The 20,888-nt window shown below is 41.4% G+C and overlaps 1 protein-coding gene across 3 annotated transcripts in view; it reads right to left on the bottom strand.

The window, feature by feature from the left end:
• The window catches only part of IMMP2L (inner mitochondrial membrane peptidase subunit 2), a 478,971-nt gene extending 463,231 nt beyond the window's left edge, over nucleotides 1-15,740 (bottom strand). For all 3 annotated transcript variants that reach the window (XM_075152362.1, XM_075152438.1, XM_075152507.1), the window contains exons 1-2: nucleotides 15,668-15,740; nucleotides 1,127-1,264 (exon numbers count right to left, since the gene is read on the bottom strand). In XM_075152362.1, coding sequence (XP_075008463.1) covers nucleotides 1,127-1,261 — 135 coding nt within the window. In that variant the 5' untranslated portion in view covers nucleotides 1,262-1,264; nucleotides 15,668-15,740. The remainder of the gene's footprint in view (nucleotides 1-1,126; nucleotides 1,265-15,667) is intronic.
• Nucleotides 15,741-20,888: the final 5,148 nt, after the last annotated feature.

Genomic DNA, 20,888 nt, shown 5'->3' with positions numbered 1-20,888 from the left:
TACTGGAGTACAATGATTTTACTTTGGTCCCTGTTCTTGAGGTGAGAGCTGCCTTCTAGACCAGCTGAGGTTTCTTGACAGAGGTTAAACACCAGATTACAGACTGCCACAAAAGGCACAATGCCACCTTGCCATTCCCTCCTCCCCAGCCCGTGCTTTTCTACAGCATTAAACACAAATCAGCCAAGCCCACGTTCTAGCCCAAGTTTTGTCTGCCGAATGCTGCACAATTCAAACTCCAGCAGCTGGTCTTTATTGCTGTGAAACGTCTCTTCAAGGTTCTGAGCCTACTCAGATAATCAGAAAAGAGGGCTTGGCATCCAAGAATAAAATCCTTAGTCTCTGCTAATTGGAATGTTGCAACATTGGAACAAATAAATTATAGTTATCAGTGGTGATGCACAGCAATAGGCAGTGCATATGATTTAAGATGCAAAGTAACAATACAAAAATTGGGTAACTATATCACAACATATATTTTTCAAGTCCCAATAACAGAGGAAGTGAAGTAGCTGTTTACTATCATGAGTAATTATCTTCTATATGTTACACAGACTATTTATATTTATTTGCTTACACTGTATAAACATTCAGTATAACCAAAGTAAAAACAGGGAACTGATACTTATGTCCTGATAAGCACAGGTATTAATATTAGGTTTGTGCCATTTTCAGTATTCTTCACTGAAATGGTGCCGTACTTGTTCATTAGTAAGAGCAAGTATAACAAGAACCACGTTTGCCTTACAATTACTATCATACAGCTACTAAAAATTAATAAAGCCTCTTTGTGAGTCATCAATTCAATCCCAAGAGACAAAAGGTAGTGCTCAAAAAAGAAATCTTTATTTCTAAATGGCTAGGAAGATATTAAAAAAAAAATCTTTATCATTACTTATCTGTATATTTTCCATTTACTGAGACAGAATTTTGGCACGTTTTGTTCTCAAAAGCTTTTCTTTTCACATCATAAAGGTATTTGTTTAACAAAGTTGAAATTAAACTATTCCATACTACAATGTGGTCATTTAATAACAATTGAGAAAAAGATTTTTTCCACCTTGCTATTGTCAGTGGACATTCACTTTTTAATTTCCTGAAGCACAAAAGATATTTCCAACAATACCTGCATTGATGCTCCTTCTACCCTTGCTACACAGGCAACTCTATCCAGGAAAGTCACCGTTACCGGAACAGCAACAAAAAAACCTTTAAAAAAGGCTTTAATGTATCTCTTCCCCAAACCTTGAGCCTGTGCCATAATCTGAAAAATATGAAGAAAATGGAAAAAAAAAGTTGTTATAAAACAAATTTTAAGTAACAACAACATTGTAGCAATCCAACAAGGAGCAGTTAAGAATAAATTAATTACATTATCTGTTAGGGTCTCCCAATATCCACAGTGAAAAAAAATGAGTATGTATCAGAGAATGAGAAAGAACAGAAATCTTCATCAGAATTTAGAAGTTTACTCTACAGAAGAGAGCTTGATACTTGACATTTACCCTTTAGTTAATTTGACCATTTCTTGTGATCTGGTGCTAGCAGAAGTACTTGATAAAAATGGCTCAATGATAACAGTTCAGCTAAGCAAGAAGCAAACTGATATAACCAGACAAAACCTAATTACGTATTTCTGAAAAAAAAACATCAACAATTACAGAGCATTCAGTTGGGAGTTTACAACCAAAATCTGGTCACCAGCAGTGTTCCTCAGGGTTCAGTTCTAGGGCCAGTTCTGTTCAATATATTTATCAACAATCTGGATGCAGGAGTTGAATGCACCATTAGCAAGTTTGCGGATGATACCAAACTGGGAGATACAGTTGACTCTCTTGAGGGACAGGAGGCCTTGCAGAGGGATCTAGATAGATTGGAGCATTGGGCAATCATCAATGGCACGAAATTTAACAAGACCAAATGCCGGATTCTGTGCCTGGGATGGAGCAATGCTGGAGACAAGTACAAGTTGGGAGAGGAGGGGCTGGAGAGCAGCCCTGCACAGAGGGACCTGGGGGTGCTGGTCGACACCAGGCTCAGTAGGAGTCAGCAGCGTGCCCTGGCAGCCCAGAGGGCAACCCGCATCCTGGGGTGCATCAAACACAGCATAACCAGCTGGTCAAGAGAGGTGATTAACCCGCGGTATTCAGCATTGGTGCGGCCTCACCTTGAATACTGTGTGCAGTTCTGGGCCCCACAATTTAAGAAGGATGTGAAGGTCCTTGAATGCGTCCCAAGGAGGGCAACAAAGCTGGAAAGGGCTGGAGGGCATGTCCTATGAGGAGTGGCTGAGGACTTTAGGTTTCTCTAGATGGGAGAAAAGGAGGCTGAGGGGCAACCTCATTGCTCTCCACAGCTTCCTGAGGAGGGGAAGTGGAGAGAGGAGTGCTGAGCTCTTCTCCCTGGGATCCAGTGACAGGACACGTGGGAATGGTTCAAAGTTGCATCAGGGGAGGATCAGACTTGACATTAAGAAGCATTTCTTTACCGAGAGTGGTCAAACAGTGGAACAGGCTTCCTAGAGAGGTGGTCGATGCCCCAAGCCTGTCAGTGAGAGGCATTTGGACAATGCCCTTAATAACATGCTTTAACTTTTGGTCAGCCCTGAATTGGTCAGGCAGTTAGACTCGATGATCGTTCTAGGTTCCTTCCAACTGAAAATACTCTATTCTAGTCTAAAATTCTGTAAATTATTTTCTCTCCATACACTGGTAATTATTAATTCGTGACCCTCAAAGACAGATTGCATTATGTAAGGCAAAGCTGACTATTTGCAACACATTACCATTTCTTTATTAAATATTTTCACACATAAAAATGCACAAATGCATCATTTCCACACTTGTGGTAACTGCAGACATGTAAAATCAATTCAAATTTTCACGTATATCATAGGGACACACTGTAACACAATGACTCCTTGTTCACCACTACATCAGAAAGTTAAAAGCATACTGGCAGGCTGGGAAGCTAAGTAGTAACACATGGGACTATTCCACTCCAACTCACCATTTATTATGCTATCACCCATCTATTTATTCAGCCCCGAACCACAGAACATTCTTGAAAAATACCTACAAAGTACACTGAAATACAAGTTGTTCGATCGTATTAGTTATAACCCCTGAAAAGCAAGCTGAGTACCCAGGTACCGCTGCAAAGGTACAAGACTATTTTACGTAACTGCAGTTCATTATAAGAAACGCTGTCCTTCACCTATTGGAAAATCCAGTTTAAACTGTTGTTTCCATCTAATGAATCCCTGGTAGACCCCGCACAAGATCAGTTTGTGGAGTCCCTGCTCCCCCTATCACATCCTAACTCCAACAGAGAGTAATAGAAGGAGAAAACAGACTGTGCCCTGAACTTTTGAGTCTTTCAGTGTGTTTATATTCAAGAACACAGAATTATTTCTCAACCAAAACAGCAGAAAACATAAATACATGCAGTTTCGTTCAATCCTCTTACAAACAGAATATTTAGAATTTCACTATTGTGAAATCATTTTTTCTGTTGCATTTTCAGAAACATGGAAGTGATGAACTATTTATATGCAAAATACAAATTCAAATTACTCTGATGAAATACTACTGAAAGCAGTATTATTATCACAGATATGGCTACTTAATTCCTTAAAGGATTACACTTAAGAGAGGAAACCCAGTTCTACAAAGTAAGCCATCAGCATATTCTTCACTAAGATTCTTTATAGATATTAATAGCTTTGCAATGACAAGATCTGTCTTCTAAAAGACAGGAACATCTTTACTACTACTTCTGACACTCATCTTCATAAGGTTTTAAGTCTCTTTTACTTTTTTTTTTAAAAGTGGAAATACTTCACCATCATCTATAACTCTTGCTCATAATACAAGATTAACTAGTAAAAAGACTAAATGTACTTAATCTTGTAATTTGGTTATATTTTCTTTCTGCACATTTCATGAAAAGATTTTCAATTTGCATCAAAAGCTTTCACAAAGAATCTGAAATAGGTTGTGAAACAGAACAAAAACCTTACCAATTCAAGACAAATGTTAAAACGCTTTACTTTCAGCTTATTGTTTAAGAACAATTTATTCGAACCAATCCACCAAGAGACTATTGCCTCAATCGGCACAGATTTATCTTTTATTCCACATAAAAATAGAATCTTTAAAAATCAGGTTTTTGTCTACCATTTAATAAACTGAACCATTTTATACGTCTTAACACCCTTGCTCTCAACCCACTGATTCTGAACTTCACCTCTCCAGTTTTCTAGCTGGAATTCCACTCCTCTACTATGAGGTCTGGCATACCTCAGACCTCCTCCACTCTAACAGCAATGTCAGCCTCAAAACACAATTTTGAGACCTTGCCCACAAACATATCCATCATGTTCTCTACAGTCACTCTTTGAGCTGAAAGACATTGCCTGACAGATGTATCACAATATGACTGATTTAGGAAATTTTTTAAAAAACTTTAAGAAATCAGATGAATTTACTTACTCTTTAAATTCCTCATAGTCAAACCTATTTTTCATTAATAATGAAGCATGAATGTTCACCCCATCCCTTCTACTAAATCCACTGACAGATCTTGTTATAAACTTCTTGCAAAAGCCCCATGCTGGTATCTACAGAAAAATCTAGTATCTGAAGAAAAGTCAGATAATCAACAGGAGACCAACCATATGCTCCTGGAACTACAAGCTAATTAATAGTGACACAGAATCTAGCAGCCAGGTTAAAAAAGTTAAGACAAACTGCTATATTCCCAGTACCTCACTTGGCCAAGGCAACACCGGGAGTATTAAGCGGCTGGGAGCTGGACAAAGCTGGGAGTTCAGGTCCAGCTTTTGTTGTTTTGGACATACGCAGTATTCATTAAACACAATATGAATAAAGATGAGGCGAAAAACACGAACAGCACCCCCAGAAGCAATCGATTTGCAAAGCCACCACAGCCAACCACAGCTGTTGTGCTGAAGGACCTCTCTACTTGCCCTAAACTTTCCTCCCTTCCTTCCTTCCTTCCCTAGGCAACTGATCAAACCACCGGTTTTATCTTCCATCCACACCAAGACGAATCCTTCATTTCCAGTCACACGCTACATTCTGAAAGTTTCCTGGTTCCCCACCTTCCACAGTAAGGGACAGCTTTTCCCCAGGACACAAACTGAGCAGGCCTATAGATTGCTCTACTCTACTGTAGAAGCCCTTCTTCCCAAAAGACAGTAAACATAGGCACACACATTTTAAACAGTTTGAGAAAAACTACTTAAAAACAAATCCGTCTTTAACCTTAAGTCCATCCATATAACAAAACATTTTTAACACAAGGGTAAAAAGTTACTACATGTCAGCATCTCACTCAACAGTGTGCACATTTTTGCCAAGTCTATTTCGTAAGCTTTCCCCTCCAAAAAACACAGACAAGCATTTACCATAGGATAAGTACATGCACATGCAGAGTTGCCATGCAACTGCTGACACAACAGTTCATCATCCAACTGCCAGTAGATGGAAGGTTACCCATCACTCTTTCAGTAAGAGGGGCTTCAAGTTGTCTTGCATTGCCACAGGGGAAGCGCTTGAATGTAGGCAGCAGAAAGCCAGTTTGCAGCATTATCTTCTACCAGTAACTGTACACCTGAATGGATAATCCTCAATGGATAAATACTGCCTGATTAAAATGTGCAGTGATTTCTTTTCTTATACTCTAGGTGGTCTTAGGAGAAAAGAAGGGGAAAAAGTAATGATTTACAGCAGTCACAAGAAAGAATTTAGGGTAGTAAAGTGTAGACACAACGAAGATCGTTACAATTTTTTTTTAAAAACAAATAATTTTCTGGTTGGAGTATTTGTTTAAAAACAAAAAAAATATTGGATAGTTATCACTCCTGGAGGTAATACTCTGCTCTTAGACATTGTATTTTATAACCTCAATGTGCTCTAATTAACTATTTTCTTAGAAAACATACTCGGTTTGAGAAAATTTGTGAAAACTACTGAAGGAAATATTGCCATAACTTTCTAATATTTCAATTTGATACATTTTTCTCTATATTATAGAGAAATTTTATATTTATAATATAGACTTTTTCTAGTTTACATTTATTTTATATTTATATTATAGAGCTATGTTATATCTATTATTTTATATTTATATTTTTCTATATAAAAAAATGCATTAATCTCACATATGCCTGTCATTTATATATAAAAATTTTGATGTCCAATGTTCAAAGTGAATCACAAATTTTAGCAAGGTTGAAATTAAGTATTTCCATGTCTCTAATCTACTTTATTTTTAGAATCTGAGGTTACAAAGTTACTTCTAATGCTCCTTTAAATTATGTTTTACTTATTTTTTAAAGACGAATACCCTCCAGAACGGATAGTCAACTTTTTAACAGCTTTAATTATATAGAATCTGAATAAGTGTTGGACAGTAACAGCCAACAAAAACGTTAAGGACAAGAAGCTAATTATTTCATAGGTATATAAAGATATGCTAACAAGTTTGAAAGACATAACGCGATTTCCTAATATATAAATAATAAAAGATGGTAATCATATACACTACTTAAAAATTGTAAATTCATCCAAGTAATAAATCAGTAAGTAACAGTTGGTTCAAATGCTTTCTAAAAATAAGATCTCTGTGAAGTATCAATGTTTAATCATACTGAGTGGAACCCTCTGGTATATAAAATTTAAAAGATTTCTAAAGTATCTGTAGATTTTAAAAGCATCACATTTCCAGAGTAAAATTCTGAAATCCAGTGCTATGCCTGTTTTATGCTGACAGCTAAATATACAGCAGGTTTAAATGTATGTCAGTGGAGCAAGCAAAGGATTCTTTGCTGCAAAAATAATTTCACCACCACATATTTCTGGATCTCTGCCCAGTCAGTGACACCTTGAATGAAATTAGCAAATCACAACACTTAAAAGATGGCGCAACAAAATAATTTAGAGATGCATACACTTATCAGCATTTATAAATTATCCTTGGTTTAGGAAAAAAACCCCACAGAACAATTCAGTAGAACGGACAAACTTCAAAGCAACAACCTTGAAAACTTGTTTGAAATGGCAACACGGACAAGAAAAATTCAAGATCAAAAATGCTAGCATATAGCAGGTCAAAGCATTAAGAATTTCCCATTGTGCAGCTCAGAGATTAAGGCAGATGGAGCACAGCATTATCTGGACTGAAGTATTTGGTGCACAAAAGGTCCAGGGATTATAATGAGCCTCTCGTGGGTACTACAACATATGGAGCAGAGATAGCTCTCTATGTATAAAATGTTTATTTTTTTCTTACACTTGCCTGCACATTAGAAGACACTGTTTATCAAACAGCCTGCAGAAAATCATCAAGTAACATACAGAAAGCCCCAGGTTACAATTTATTTGCAAATCTAGATACTTAAAAATTACCCACAGAAGTATGATAGGAAAAATAGCTGTAAAAACAAGGCATTAGCAGTCATCTACAAAGGAAATAAAATGGCCCCTGATGTGCTTCTACAAGAAGTCATGTGAGGGAACAGGAAGGAGGGAATTACAACCTATATGCAAAACAACACCCAGCCAAGGCTGCTATGTTAGTTTGAAATTACCTATTTGATCTAGTTCAGAAATTAGTAACTATACTATATAGAGTTCCATAATCCATTGAAATAACCAACTTATCTGTCAATCGCAATATACATTTTTCTACAAATCAATGGCATCACACTAGAATTCAGGTAAATATGGTTTGAAAACAAGGAAGACTTTCATAACAGAAAATAACAAAACGCCACAGATCATGGAAATGACAGCAGCAAATCCTAACTGGCATTTTCAGCAGCTACGCATGTATGCTCTGCTGTTCTGTTTCTCCTAGTTTAGTCATTTTGTCCTGATACCTAGATGTTTTCCTTGTTCCAAATATAAAGCAGCAGATTTTGTTAGCCTCAACTCCATTATACCATTTTCTTATGCCCTAGTTTGAATTAAAACAATTACGATTTCCATGTAATAGCTCCCATCACTATGAAATATGCAGAACTTTTTCCAGTATACCATCATAAAGAACAGCAACAATAAAAATCCAGTTTTGTAATCTTCTCAGAGCTAGAACATACACAGAAGTTCCCAGAAGCAGACAAAAATAGATCAACACGGTGAACCTTCAGCTTATAAATCACATCAAAACAAAAAAGCTTAAACCACACCAATCAGCAACCTAATCTGTCACAGAATTATTACTGGAAAAAAAAATCAGTTTAATGTGGAACTGATTCTTCTTTTAAGCTAATATTAGTACATCCCATCACTGGGATCTATCCCATGTACAAAGGCTCAATCCACACGATGGTTGTGACTGGAAAGAAATTCATATCACTTATTCTTACCAATTAATTTCTTTACCCTCATGGACAATTGTGTATTTCCAAACAAAACATTTCACTCTCAAAATACAAAGCAAAAGCAGAAGAAAATGTAACTGTAGATGAAAGTTACTCTCAGCAATTAAAGTAATAAGTAGTTCAGAACGCAATCAGTCACCCCTCAGTTCTGACAAGTTATTCAGGATTTTGTTTCACACACGTAAGCAACCAAGAAAAAGAACAGTAATATGATCACTTTTCTATGGGTACTGTGATACAAAAAAAAGATCAGTACTTGTTATAAATTTGATCTTTTCAGAACAGTTAAACTTTAGATGTAATGCAAAGTCTTCAAGTATTATCCCACAGGTGACTGGCAGAGTACCAGTTGTTCTAACATAAAAGATACAATAATTGTTTTTACTTGTATTTCTGTATCTTCAAACTAATAATCATTCACATATATTGTACATAAATGAAAGTACTAAATTACATCAATTTTGGAACACACTTAAGTGAACAATGTAACACATATTTAGCTTTTTGAAAGTTCTGTGTTGCCTGTCAGCTTAAAGATTCAATGCATGCAAAGTAAGTTAATTTTATAAACTGATTTGAAGTGCCCTTTGCAAACAACTACCAGCTGCTGCTATGTTTTGGTCTCAAGTAGATTGCATAAATGAGGTGTTGCTTCCAAACTCACTAAATTTGTAAATTCTATTTACAGTAAACAATAGCACAACCTTTGATTTTTAATTCATTTGCACATTTATCTAGTCAACTCTCTGGATTCTTTCAAGTACCATGAAACAGTCATGTTAGTTGTAGTTATCCAGAGTCAAACTTAGGCAAAAACAACAAAAAAGGGGAATATCCAGTTTTAACCAAGATGTGTAAGGTTAAGTACTCGTATAACATTGAATTAGCAGCCTAAGAATAACAGCGTTCAACTCAAAACAGAAATATCATCAGAAACAAACTCTTCTAGAAGTTTTTGCATTTGGATTAAGAACAAGTGAGTTTAATCCAGAACAGGGAAGTTTCTTCTAGCCTAATGCAAAATCAAATGAGTAAATATAAGAAACAAGCTTCTCAGCTACGAATCTTTCCAGAATGCAAGTATGCATTGAGTATATAAGGACAGAATAATAACTGACAATATTTATTATGGTATGAATAAATTAATTCCAAAAGAAAGAATAAAGAGAATGTATTTAATATTTGAAAGGTATTTTCCATTTTCAGTGTACTTTACAAAAGTAACGAGTTCTCCCACAACTACTGTAAAGAAGGCTTTGTGCATACTTGCTCAAAACAGGGGGGAATTAGAACTGACTCCCCAACATAATATTCCCATGAAACCTAGCAGTAAGACTTGATGAACCCACTGCTTACTATCTATTGTCTGTGGCATATTAATAAACTGAATGTACAAACTAATATGCAAAATTGTGCCTTCGAAAATAACTTCTTTAAGTTTTATCCTTGAACATTAGAGGTCACTGTGGGACTTTCTGAGCGTACCTACTGTACTCTGTAATAAACATTCACCACCATATTGATTTTGAGTCTGGGATTTGTTACAACTTCAACTGTCATATAAACTTCTCAGGTCTGAGGAACAAACAAAACAACTAAACTCAAGTACTCTGAGGAACACGTAATTAACAATTTTATTGAAAAATGAACAATAAAAGCATCCATAGCCACATTACAACAGCAAAAAGTTATTTTAGTATTTGCAGATTAATTTCTGGCATAAGCTGGTAACTTTTTCACAAAGTAAGAGATAGATTATCCAAGGAGCCATTCCCCCTTGTATCTAAGACTCTAAATAACAGTCCAGGAACACACCTGTTAAAAGTACAAAATCCCTTTGACAGAGAGAGCAGCACACTATTTATAAAAGTCAGTATCTGGTTTCTCCAGCAGTTCAGGACTTGCAGTGAACATTCCAGGCAGTTACCATTGATATTTTCCCTTAATATATGGACAGAATCATATTTCTCAATTTTAAAGACTAAATAATTTCAGCTGAAAAACAAACAAAAGACTTCTGTAAAACTACAAATGTTCATTCTGCACTGACTGGATACTGGGTTTAGATTTATAACTAAAGCTTTTGGGTTTCAGCTTGTCGAAGCTTTATAATTTATACGAGATGAACATTAAAATACACATTTTCCAGCTGAACATGGTTCTAGAATTTCAATGACTCGTTTTCAAGTGTGAAAATAAAATTTATTTTTAACAGAAAGAATTCTAATGCATAGGAACTAGGATTTATTTATTCTTGCCAAGACTTCAATGAGGATGAGAAACCTCCACAAATTTTTTATCAATTAAGAGAAAAAATGTATGTTTTGGCCATGAATTAGAACTGCAACTAAATTTAATTGGTCTAGAAGGATCTTAAAATTGTGCAGTGCAGATCATGTGGAACATAGAGTCATTGTCTTAAAGTGATAATGTACTGTTGAACTATAAGCCAGGCATCAGGATCCAGGTATTGCAGAAGTAGTTGGAATCTGTGGCACACTGTTCAACTTATAAAGATCTCAACACAAAATTCCAACTGTGACTGTGAAACCACTTGATTCTTAAAATGATTGTTCAGCATGATTCAAATATTATTCTCATGGATCTGGATACCACCCACTACTATACCATGTGTATAGTTATTTCCCATCAATTCCAGGAGCAAATTTATTTCAGTAACCAAATACAAGTTACACAGAACAATCCGTAATTTTAAAAGTAAAAGAAATTAAAGACTCCTAGAAATCTCTCAATCACAGTAATTAAAAATGTTACGTTTCTCACAACATGCATGTGGATTCAGTTACAAAGCTGCATATTGGAAAAACCAAGTCTAATTCTAAAGTCTTCTAGAGAAATGATGTCATTTAACCTGAAATCCCCAAGAGGTTTTGTCTTCCAAGCATATTCTGTTGACAAATAACTGCTATTTTCTTCCCAACTGAGCAATGAAGAAGTATGTGTGACGTGTGCTTTTTGGGGAGAAAATTAAAATGTGCTGTAAAAGAAAGTCATCTAGAAAGACGTAAAGCAGCTTTCCTAGATCACCTCCCGCCTTTTTTGGTATCTCAAAGTACTCAATTAATTCCAGTTCAACGAACCGCAATGATATGATACAAAAAAAAAATCACAACGGAATACTAGCTGATTAAAAGATACTACAAGGTTAGAGTCTCTTGGTGTTTAGCTGCAGTTCTTCTACCTAAGCTTTTCATTGACTTCCAAAAAAAATTAGTTTTTCTTAAAAAAAGGTAAGAACACCACAGAGACATGTCTAGGAACTGGCTGAATGTCTTCAGCTTCATGTACTGTATGTTAGGGAGTGCTTTGACTGTCTAGAGCTCAATGATAGTGATGATGAGGTCGAGTGCTTGTGGGTAAGAATGAGGGGGAAGGCCAACAAGGCAGATATCCTACTGGGAGACTGTTATAGACCACCTAACCAGGACGAGGAGGCAGATGAATTATTCTACAAGAGGCAGAAGTCTCACAGTCGCTAGCCCTTGTTCTCATAGGGAACTTCAACTTTCCGGACGTCTGCTGGAAATACCACACGGCAGAGAGGAAACAGTCGAGGAGGTTCCTGGAGTGTGTGGAGGATAACTTCCTGGCACAGCTGGTAAGCGAGCCTACTAGGAGAGGTGCCTCGCTTGACCTGCTGTTCACAAACAGACAAGGACTGGTGGGAGGTGTGGTGGTCGGAAGCTGGTTTGGGCTTAGCGACCATGAAATGGTAGAATACTCAATACTTAGTGAAGTAAAGAGGGGGGCCAGCAAAACCGCTACCATGGACTTCTGGAGAGCAGACTTTGGCCTGCTCAGGACACTGGTCGAGAGGGTCCCTTGGGAGACAGTCCTGAAGGGCAAAGGGGTCCAGGAAGGCTGGACGTTGTTCAAGAAGGAAGTCTTAAAGGCGCAGGAGCAGGCTGTCCCCATGTGCCGCAAGAAGAACACGCGGGGAAGACGACCGGCCTGGCTGGATGGGGAGCTCTGGCTCGGACTCAGGAAAAAAAGGAGAGTTTACCACCTTTGGAAGAAGGGGCAGGCAACTCAAGTACAGGGATCTTACTAGGTTGTGCAGAGAGGAAATTAGAAAGGCAAAAGCCCAGCTAGAACTCAACCTGGCCACTGTCATGAGAGACAACAAAAAATGCTTTTACAAGTATATTAATGACAAAGAGAGCCAAGGAGAATCTCCATCCTTTATTGGATGCGGGGGGGGAACGTTGCCACCAAGGCCAAGGATAAGGCTGAGGTACTCAACGCCTTCTTTGCCTCAGTCTTTAACAGTCAGAGCAGTTATCCTCAGGGTACTCAGCCCCCTGAGCTGGAAGACAGGGACGGTGAGCAGGATAAACCCCCCATAATCCAAGAGGAAGAAGTTAACGACCTGCTACGCCACCTGGACGTTCACAAGTCTATGGGGCCAGATGGGATCCACCCGAGGGTACTGAGGGAGCTGGCGGAGGAGCTTGCCGAGCCACTCTCCATCATTTACCAGCATTCCTGGTTAACTGGGGAGGTCCCGGACGACTGGAGGCTTGCCAATGTGACGCCCATCTACAAGAAGGGCCGGAAGGAGGATCCGGGGAACTACAGGTCTGTCAGCCTGACCTCGGTGCCGGGGAAGATCATGGAGCGGTTCGTTTTGAGGGTGCTCACGAGCCATGTGCGGGACAACCAGGGGATCAGGCCCAGCCAGCACGGGTTCATGGAAGGCAGGTTCTGCTTGACCAACCTGATCTCCTTCTATGACCAGGTGACCCGCCTCGTGGATGAGGGAAAGGATGTGGATGTGGTCTACCTGGACTTCAGTAAAGCCTTTGACACTGTCTCCCATGGCATTCTCCTAGAGAAGCTGGCGGCTCACGGCGTAGACAGGTGCACTCTTCGCTGGGTAAAAAACTGGCTGGGCGGCCGAGCCCAGAGAGTTGTGGTCAACGGAGTTAAATCCAGTTGGTGGCCGGTCACGAGTGGTGTTCCCCAGGGCTCAGTACTGGGGCCGGTCCTGTTAGTATCTTTATCAATGATCTGGATGAGGGGATTGAGTGCTCCCTCAGTAAGTCTGCAGACGACACAAAGTTGGGCGGGAGTGTTGATCTGCTGGAGGGTAGGAAGGCTCTGCAGAGGGACCTGGACAGCCTGGATCGATGGGCCAAGGCCAACTGTATGAGGTTCAACAAGGCCAAGTGCCGGGTCCTGCACTTCGGCCACCACAACCCCAGGCAACGCTACAGGCTTGGGGAAGAGTGGCTGGGAAGCTGCCCAGAGGAAAAGGACCTGGGGGTGCTGGTTGACAGCTGGCTGAACATGAGCCAGCAGTGTGCTCAGGTGGCCAAGAAGGCCAACGGCATCCTGGCCTGTATCAGAAATAGTGTGGCCAGCAGGAGCAGGGAGGTGATCGTGCCCCTGTACTCGGCACTGGTGAGGCCACATCTCGAATCCTGTGTTCAGTTTTGGGCCCCTCACTACAAGAAGGACATGGAGGTGCTGGAGCGTGTCCAGAGAAGGGCAACGAAGCTGGTGAAGGGCCTGGAGCACAAGTCTTATGAGGAGCGGCTGAGGGAACTGGGGTTGTTTATTCTGGAGAAGAGGAGGCTGAGGGGAGACCTCATCGCGCTCTACAACTACCTGAAAGGAGGTTGTAGCGAGGTGGGTGTTGGTCTCTTCTCCCAAGTAACAGCGATAGGACAAGAGGAAATGGCCTCAAGTTGCGCCAAGAGAGGTTTAGGCTGGACATTAGGAGAAATTTCTTTACTGAAAGAGTGGTCAGGCCTTGGGACAGGCTGTCCAGGGAAGTGGTTGAGTCACCATCCCTGGAAGTATTTAAAAGACGTGTAGATGAGGCGCTTAGGGACATGGTGTAGTGGGCATGGTGTGTTGGGTTGACGGTTGGACTCGATGATCTTAGAGGTGTTTTCCAACCTTAATGATTCTATGATTCTACTGCGGCCTTCACACAGAGAAGCATTAAACTAAGAACAGATTGAAGGACAAGTACCAGACATGGAAAAGCAGCCACTTTAAGGGAAGTTATATTACAGTAAACCCAAATAGTAATTTATCTTTGAGATGTCTAGGATATAGGATTAACAGGAAAGCCACTCCATCAGGATACTAGAGAACGGCCATTAACTATAGTCCTCATAGGACAAATACAAGAGCTGGTAGAAATTTAATAAAGCAGGAAAATAGGTCAGGTAAGGCTTGCATCCAGACCAGGACCAGGAACAGTGCACAGCAGAAGCCCCAGCTGGAGACAAAATGCAAGGGAACCGGAGAGCACAACCACGAAGCGATATTCAAGCCTCTGTTCCCTCCTACAGAAGCAAACGCCGTTCATACTGCTCCTTCTATCCTGCAGCGTGGCCACGAGTTCCTCCCCTTAACCACCACTACTATATAGAGAATATAGAGTACTATATACTGTTTCACACTATTAGGTTTGCCACTTCTTTTTAATCCAATCCCTTCCCACTGCGAAGTACATCTCAGTAATTTAAAGGAGGAAAGGACAAGGGAGGAATCCTGCACGAAACGGCGTGCAGGATTCTACACGAGACCGCGGCATGGCAGGGCCTTAGGAGCGGGTGAGGGACACACGGCTGCCCGTGGCTGCCCCGAGCCGCTGCCGGGCAGCGCCAGGCTGCGGCCGCAGTGCCCAGCGGGGCCCTGCCTGGCCGCCGCGCTCCTATCGTTACGCCACACTCCCGCGAGCCCCGCTGCGACAGTACCGTCATCCCCCGGGCGGCTGCCTGAGGCCACCCCGCCCGCCTCGCCCCCTGGTGGGGAGCGGCTCTGCCACCAGCGGGGAGGCGGGTGCCGGGGCGGGGTCCCCTGCTCCCCTTCGCGGCGGACAGCCCTCCCCGCGCCCTCCCCGCAGCAGCGCCGCGCCCCCGCCGCGCCCGCCGGCTCGCCCGGCGGGGAGCCTCCTCAGAGCGACGCCACCCGCCCCGCCCAACGGCCGCCGGCGGCTGGAGCGGGCGGAGGGAGGGGCGGAGCGGGGCGGCACCGAGCGCCTGGCGCGAGCTTGGGCGGGGGCGGGCTCGCGGCCGGGTCTGCCGCGCGGCATGCGTCGCTCCCCGCCCCCCAGCCCCAGCCCCCTCTCCTCACGCCCGTCCCCGCTCCCTCCTCCACCACGAGGCGCGCCCCCCGCTTCCCCCGCCGCTTCCCCGCCCCGCCCCGCGCTCCCGCGCCGGCTCCCCGCGCTCTGAGCCCGCCCGGCTTCCGTCGCTCCACCCGCCGCTGCCCGCTTACCCTTTTCTCCCTTCAGCGCCGGGCGGGCCGGCAGCGCGTCCGCCGCGCGCCAGCCGCTCGTGGTCACGTGGGCTAACGGCTGCGGCGGCGCTGGGCGCGGCGTGAGGAGGCCGCGGGGCCCGGCGGGGCAGGGCCGCCGCGCTCCCCCGGAGCGGCGGCCCGGGGCCGGGCCTGGCGCGGCGGCTCCGCTGTGACCGTTCGGTAGAGCTCCCGGCGCGGTGTGAGGGGTACTGGGCTGCAGGGCCTTGCACCGAGCCTTCAGTTCTGGCGTGCAGTGTTCTGCTGTCCGAATGGCCCGGCTGGCTTGCCGTGTGTCGGACGTGCAGCAGGCTAGGCCCGTTACAGAAAATAACGTGCTTGGTCTGATCTTCATTTTTCAGTCTCTGTGTTTGCAGTTCGTGTAAGAGTCCCCGAAAACTCGGGGCCGCTGGATTGCAGCAGCCGTGATGTCCTTCAGGGGTGATGGAGATCCAGATACACAAGGACTTTGCAGTTGTGGCCATTTTTTGCTATCGGAGAAAAACAACCTGGTTTGAATAATAATGTGTAATACTGGAGTTTTTCACATAATACTTCAGTATAAATCAGTTGTGTAAGCTGTATGTATTGTAATCTGCCCAGAAATACACAAGTTTTTTGTTCACCTGATGAGAGTTTCCTAGTGCATAACAGATTCATCTGGACTGATGGCAACCATGTCTGCTGCGCATTAGAACTGGCTGCATTGTACTTCCAAGACTGTTCAAGAATGGAGGTTGATTTTTCCTGTCTAGGGCAAATGGATGCATAAGGGTTTGTAATTTCACAGTCAAGAGCATGAGTGCAGGTGCCAGTATAGTCTGAAGCAGGAGGTTTTTCCAGATAGTTCATGTACCTTCAAAAGTCGATGGCAAGTTCATGGCAGAGAAATCTACTAAGGGTTATTCTGCACATAGAAACTCGCATAGAAACTACCTCTGGCTCAGGGAGTCCCTAATGTGGATCCTGGGAGATGCTACTGCTAGTCAGGGCACTGTCAGGAACTATTTAAGGTGATGCCTCTGTCTGATTCTGTGCAGTCGGTTATTTGTAATTTATTATTAAAATGTTCTTTTTAAGTTCAAATATAATGTTTTTTATGTTTATAATTGAAATTATCTTGACTTTGAAGCTCAGCTATGAAAGCATGAATGCATAGTTGTCTGTAGTCTGACCACATCTTTTTACAGAGGTAAAATATTCTTTCCACAGTTTTTGAGATAGGAATCAACTAACTTAGAAGACAATACCAGAGTACTTAACTAATGAACTGAATTGGAAGACATATTCTTAAAACCATTTTTTAGTACAAGGCTCTTGAATTACATATACATAATCTATAAAATTCCTTGTTACACACTATTCCAAACAACATGCCCAGCCTCTTGTCAAATCTGAACCTTTCAGCAATGCTTACAGCTTTTAATGCTTAAAACATTTTCACAAAAAATAAATTACCTTTAGCGTGATTTTATTCGCTGAAGTAACAGTGTGGTGCCAACATATTTGTTACCTAGTGTAAACCAGTGATTGTTACCCTATTTCATTTTTTGTTTACCCTTGACATGTTTTTAAATAAGCATTACCTTTACAATCAAATAATTCTTACTAACTTTTTGTTGCTGATTACCCTTTACTTAATGCATTATTTCTGTAACATTTGAGTTGTGTGCTCACTGTAAGATTCTACAATAAGCCTTTTGGTGCATTGCACAGGAATACATATAGTATTCTGCCGCTGGTATCCACCATCTTCATTTTCCTCGCCCACAATGTAAAAATCTTAACTGGGGCATCTTCACAAAATATTCAAAAACATTGCTACAAAACACATATTATGCTTTCACTTGTAACGTTAGAAATGATAACATGGAATGTGCCTTGATGTTTCCATGCATTCAGAGCTGACGATATGAAATATTTCCCTTGGAAACTCTTGAGCTGAAACTTCTCTGATTTTGCTGTAAATGTCTCAAGATCAAATGATGGCTTATCAACAATTTTCTTCATTTTGAAATTATACGTGTGCTAAACAACTAGCAGGAAATACCCATTCTTATTCTTCATTTATTTGCAGATAAAATTGTATTTATCAAAGCCAATACTAAAGTTACCAGCTGCAAATGATGCATTACCAATGTTCACATAATTTTACATTTCTTCTTTCTTCTTTTTTTAATAAGTATTCCTACTGCAGTTACATTGCTACCTAGAAGTAGGGAATAGTTTATTTTGCTTTCAACTCTACCAAATAGGTACTGAAAATGTTTTGCTGCTTCGATGCTTTGATGCATCAGTGGCTGAAATAAAGAAAAAACATGCCCTTTTCACCCACCTCTTCAATTGCTTTTCAGCTGCGAGTACCATTAAAGCGTTCTTGGCAATCCATAAAACTTTTGTACCACAGTATCCATTTAAAAGACTCTCAGCAGCCTGCAGCAGGCTTTATGCTAAAAACACATTTAATTCAGTTTCCCCTAGCTTAATTTCATTTTGCATTTTAAGACCGTGGAAAATCTATAGGAGATGCCCAAGACCTGCCTTACATTAAAATCAAGTACCATACATTTGCAGATCCAACTATCTGTAGGGTATTTAAGGCCTGTTTACCTTCCTCCGTACAGTAGAGGAATGAAGGTTTGAGTGGTGTTGAGTGTACTGTTCTGAAGAGGTGTGTGTTGGAGGAGAATATTGAGGTGGGTCCGACAGCCTGGGAGTGCAGAAAAGGTGCTGTGAAAAAAGAGCGTGACCACTGGAGGCACAAGATTAAGAAGCCTGATTGCTTAAGTGGATATTGCAGATGAACGCTTCATATCACCCAGCTGTGGCTTGAAGGACCTGTGGCCCAAGGGCAACAGTGAATGGTGTGGCACAATAGAGAGCAATAAATCTTAAACCTGCTTGTACTGGGGAAAAAAGTGATCGTGGCCTCTTCAGTATTCATATATTATTACACATCTCCATTTTGTTACATGACTAGGCACCTAACCCCTGCTAGCTTCTGGGCTCTGATAATGGCATGTGATAAAGGATTACACGCTTATTTTTATGGGTTTTTTTCAAATGCAAGTTTATATTCAGTGGGAGTTTCTACCCACATACATATAACGTAGCTATCTATATAGGAACTATTTGTCTAAATTTCCTGTATGTCAAGGAGGTGACATAGGGCCCTTCGAGGACAGGATTAATCTCATTCACCATGTTGTAAAGAAATCAGCTAAGTCACATTTTAGAAGAGCCTGTTTCTCCTCAGTTGTTACTGAGTGCATCTTGATGGCTCACTCAGGTGTAGACATGTACAGGGTGCTCGCCGTGGGAGGAGTTCCCAGGGACCCAGCTGAAGGCTGGTCCCAAATACTGGCAGGAGCACAGGCCAAAACTCTCTGACTGATGTTAGTACCTGTGCACGTACCCGTGGTTCAGTGCTCTTCACTTACACTGGAAAAGAAAAAGCCTGGTTGGGTTGATTATGGCACTGTATGGAAGTTACTGTATAAAGACCTTTGGACAAACATTTCTGTTCCTTCGTGTTGATACTCTCTTGACCATCACATACTGTTTACGTTATGCCTCATACATACTGAAACACAACCTGGTCAGAATAAAGAAGATTTTGCTTCCAGTTGGTCAGGCAGGCAGCAGAGCATAAAACTGTAGTGACCTCTCCATTGGGGAAAAAGAGAAGAATTGAAACACAAGAAAATTGTTCCTGAAATCCTGTCATTGGTCAGTGAAACGGGTATAATCTTTGAAGGGCAGAAAATATATAAATAACTTACAACAGTCAACTTAATTGTGTGGGCTTTCCTCAAGGAACAGTTATTACCCCAAATTCTTGTCATAGGAAAAAAGGAAGCAAACATGATTTGCAAAGTCAAGAGTCTTGTCAGTGTAGGTAAAATCTTGACAAACTAATGAAAGAATTATCAGTCCAGATCTAATAATTACAGAAAAAGTAAACAGTACTATTACAGGAAAAAAAAAATCTTATTAATACAGTTAAAATTCTTACACAAACTTCCTAACATCCACCTCTGTCTCTCTCTCTGGTGTTATGCTCACCCTTCTGTTGCCTCACGGGTGCTAAGGTGGTTTGGTTCAGTGTGGTGGGAATTCTTTGTTCTCTTTGTTATCCCTAGAACTGGCTTTCCCCAGCTCCCAGCTCTGTGTATTTTAAACTGACCGCCAGTGACAGCCCTGAAGATTCCAGTGTCATCCTGCGCCTCCCCCCACTCCTGTCATACCATGACAGCAATCCCCTGCATTGCATTATTATGGTAAGGGCATAAACATTCCATTCTAACAAGTAACTGCTTATTACCACTTACCAGCACTTATTATGGTTGTATCACACAATTATATAAAATTACACAAAAGTAAAATCATAGAATATCTCGAGTTGAAAGGGACCCATAAGGATCATCGAGTCCAACTCCCCGCTCCTCGCAGGACTATCTAAAACTAAACCATATGACTAAGAGCATCGTCCAGACGCTCCTCGAACTCTGACAGGTTTGGTGCCATGACCACTTCCCTGGGGACCCCGTTCCAGCGACCGACCACCCTCTCAGTGAAGAACCTTTTCCTAATGTCCAGTCTGAACTTCCCCTGACGCAGCTTCATTCCATTTCCTCGTGTCCTGTCACTGGTCACCAGAGAGAGGAGATCAGCGTATTAGACAATTACCACCTGATCGTTAGAATATTGTTGTTCCAGGTGAACAAGGTAAAACAGAGTTGCAGGCATGCTAAAGCAAGCTCGGCAAAGCCCGACAAGTCCTGAGGATTTGCAAAGTCCGTATGAGGCTCATGTTGTGCTACTAGCCATAGCAATACTGTATTTACTGAGCTACTGGGCTACGGGGGTCCGAAATATTTGGAAATGTGAAAGTAAGTCAGCCTAATATTACTTATCACTTGATAGTCTTCAGCATATTTAATCAACAGTAACTAACTTGGCATTCAATTCTTACGTGTAATATGTAAACCCTTATCTTACTTTTAAGTGAGGAGTAAAGGTTACAAAGGTTATTAGCAATAACCGAATGTAGAGCGATCATTGTAGATTAGTGGTTATTAAATGCTTAGCATAAAGCAGCCTACAGTTACTTTGCTACTACATAGTATATTCTTTCAGCACAGTCAAATTTAAAGGGTTAAATTTACCTGAGTGGAGTCAGTATTTCTGTGCTGTCCTTTCT

This window comes from Calonectris borealis, chromosome 1 (assembly GCF_964195595.1).
Source record: "Calonectris borealis chromosome 1, bCalBor7.hap1.2, whole genome shotgun sequence".
Taxonomy (NCBI): domain Eukaryota; kingdom Metazoa; phylum Chordata; class Aves; order Procellariiformes; family Procellariidae; genus Calonectris; species Calonectris borealis.
This window is presented reverse-complemented; position numbering and strand designations above follow the sequence as displayed.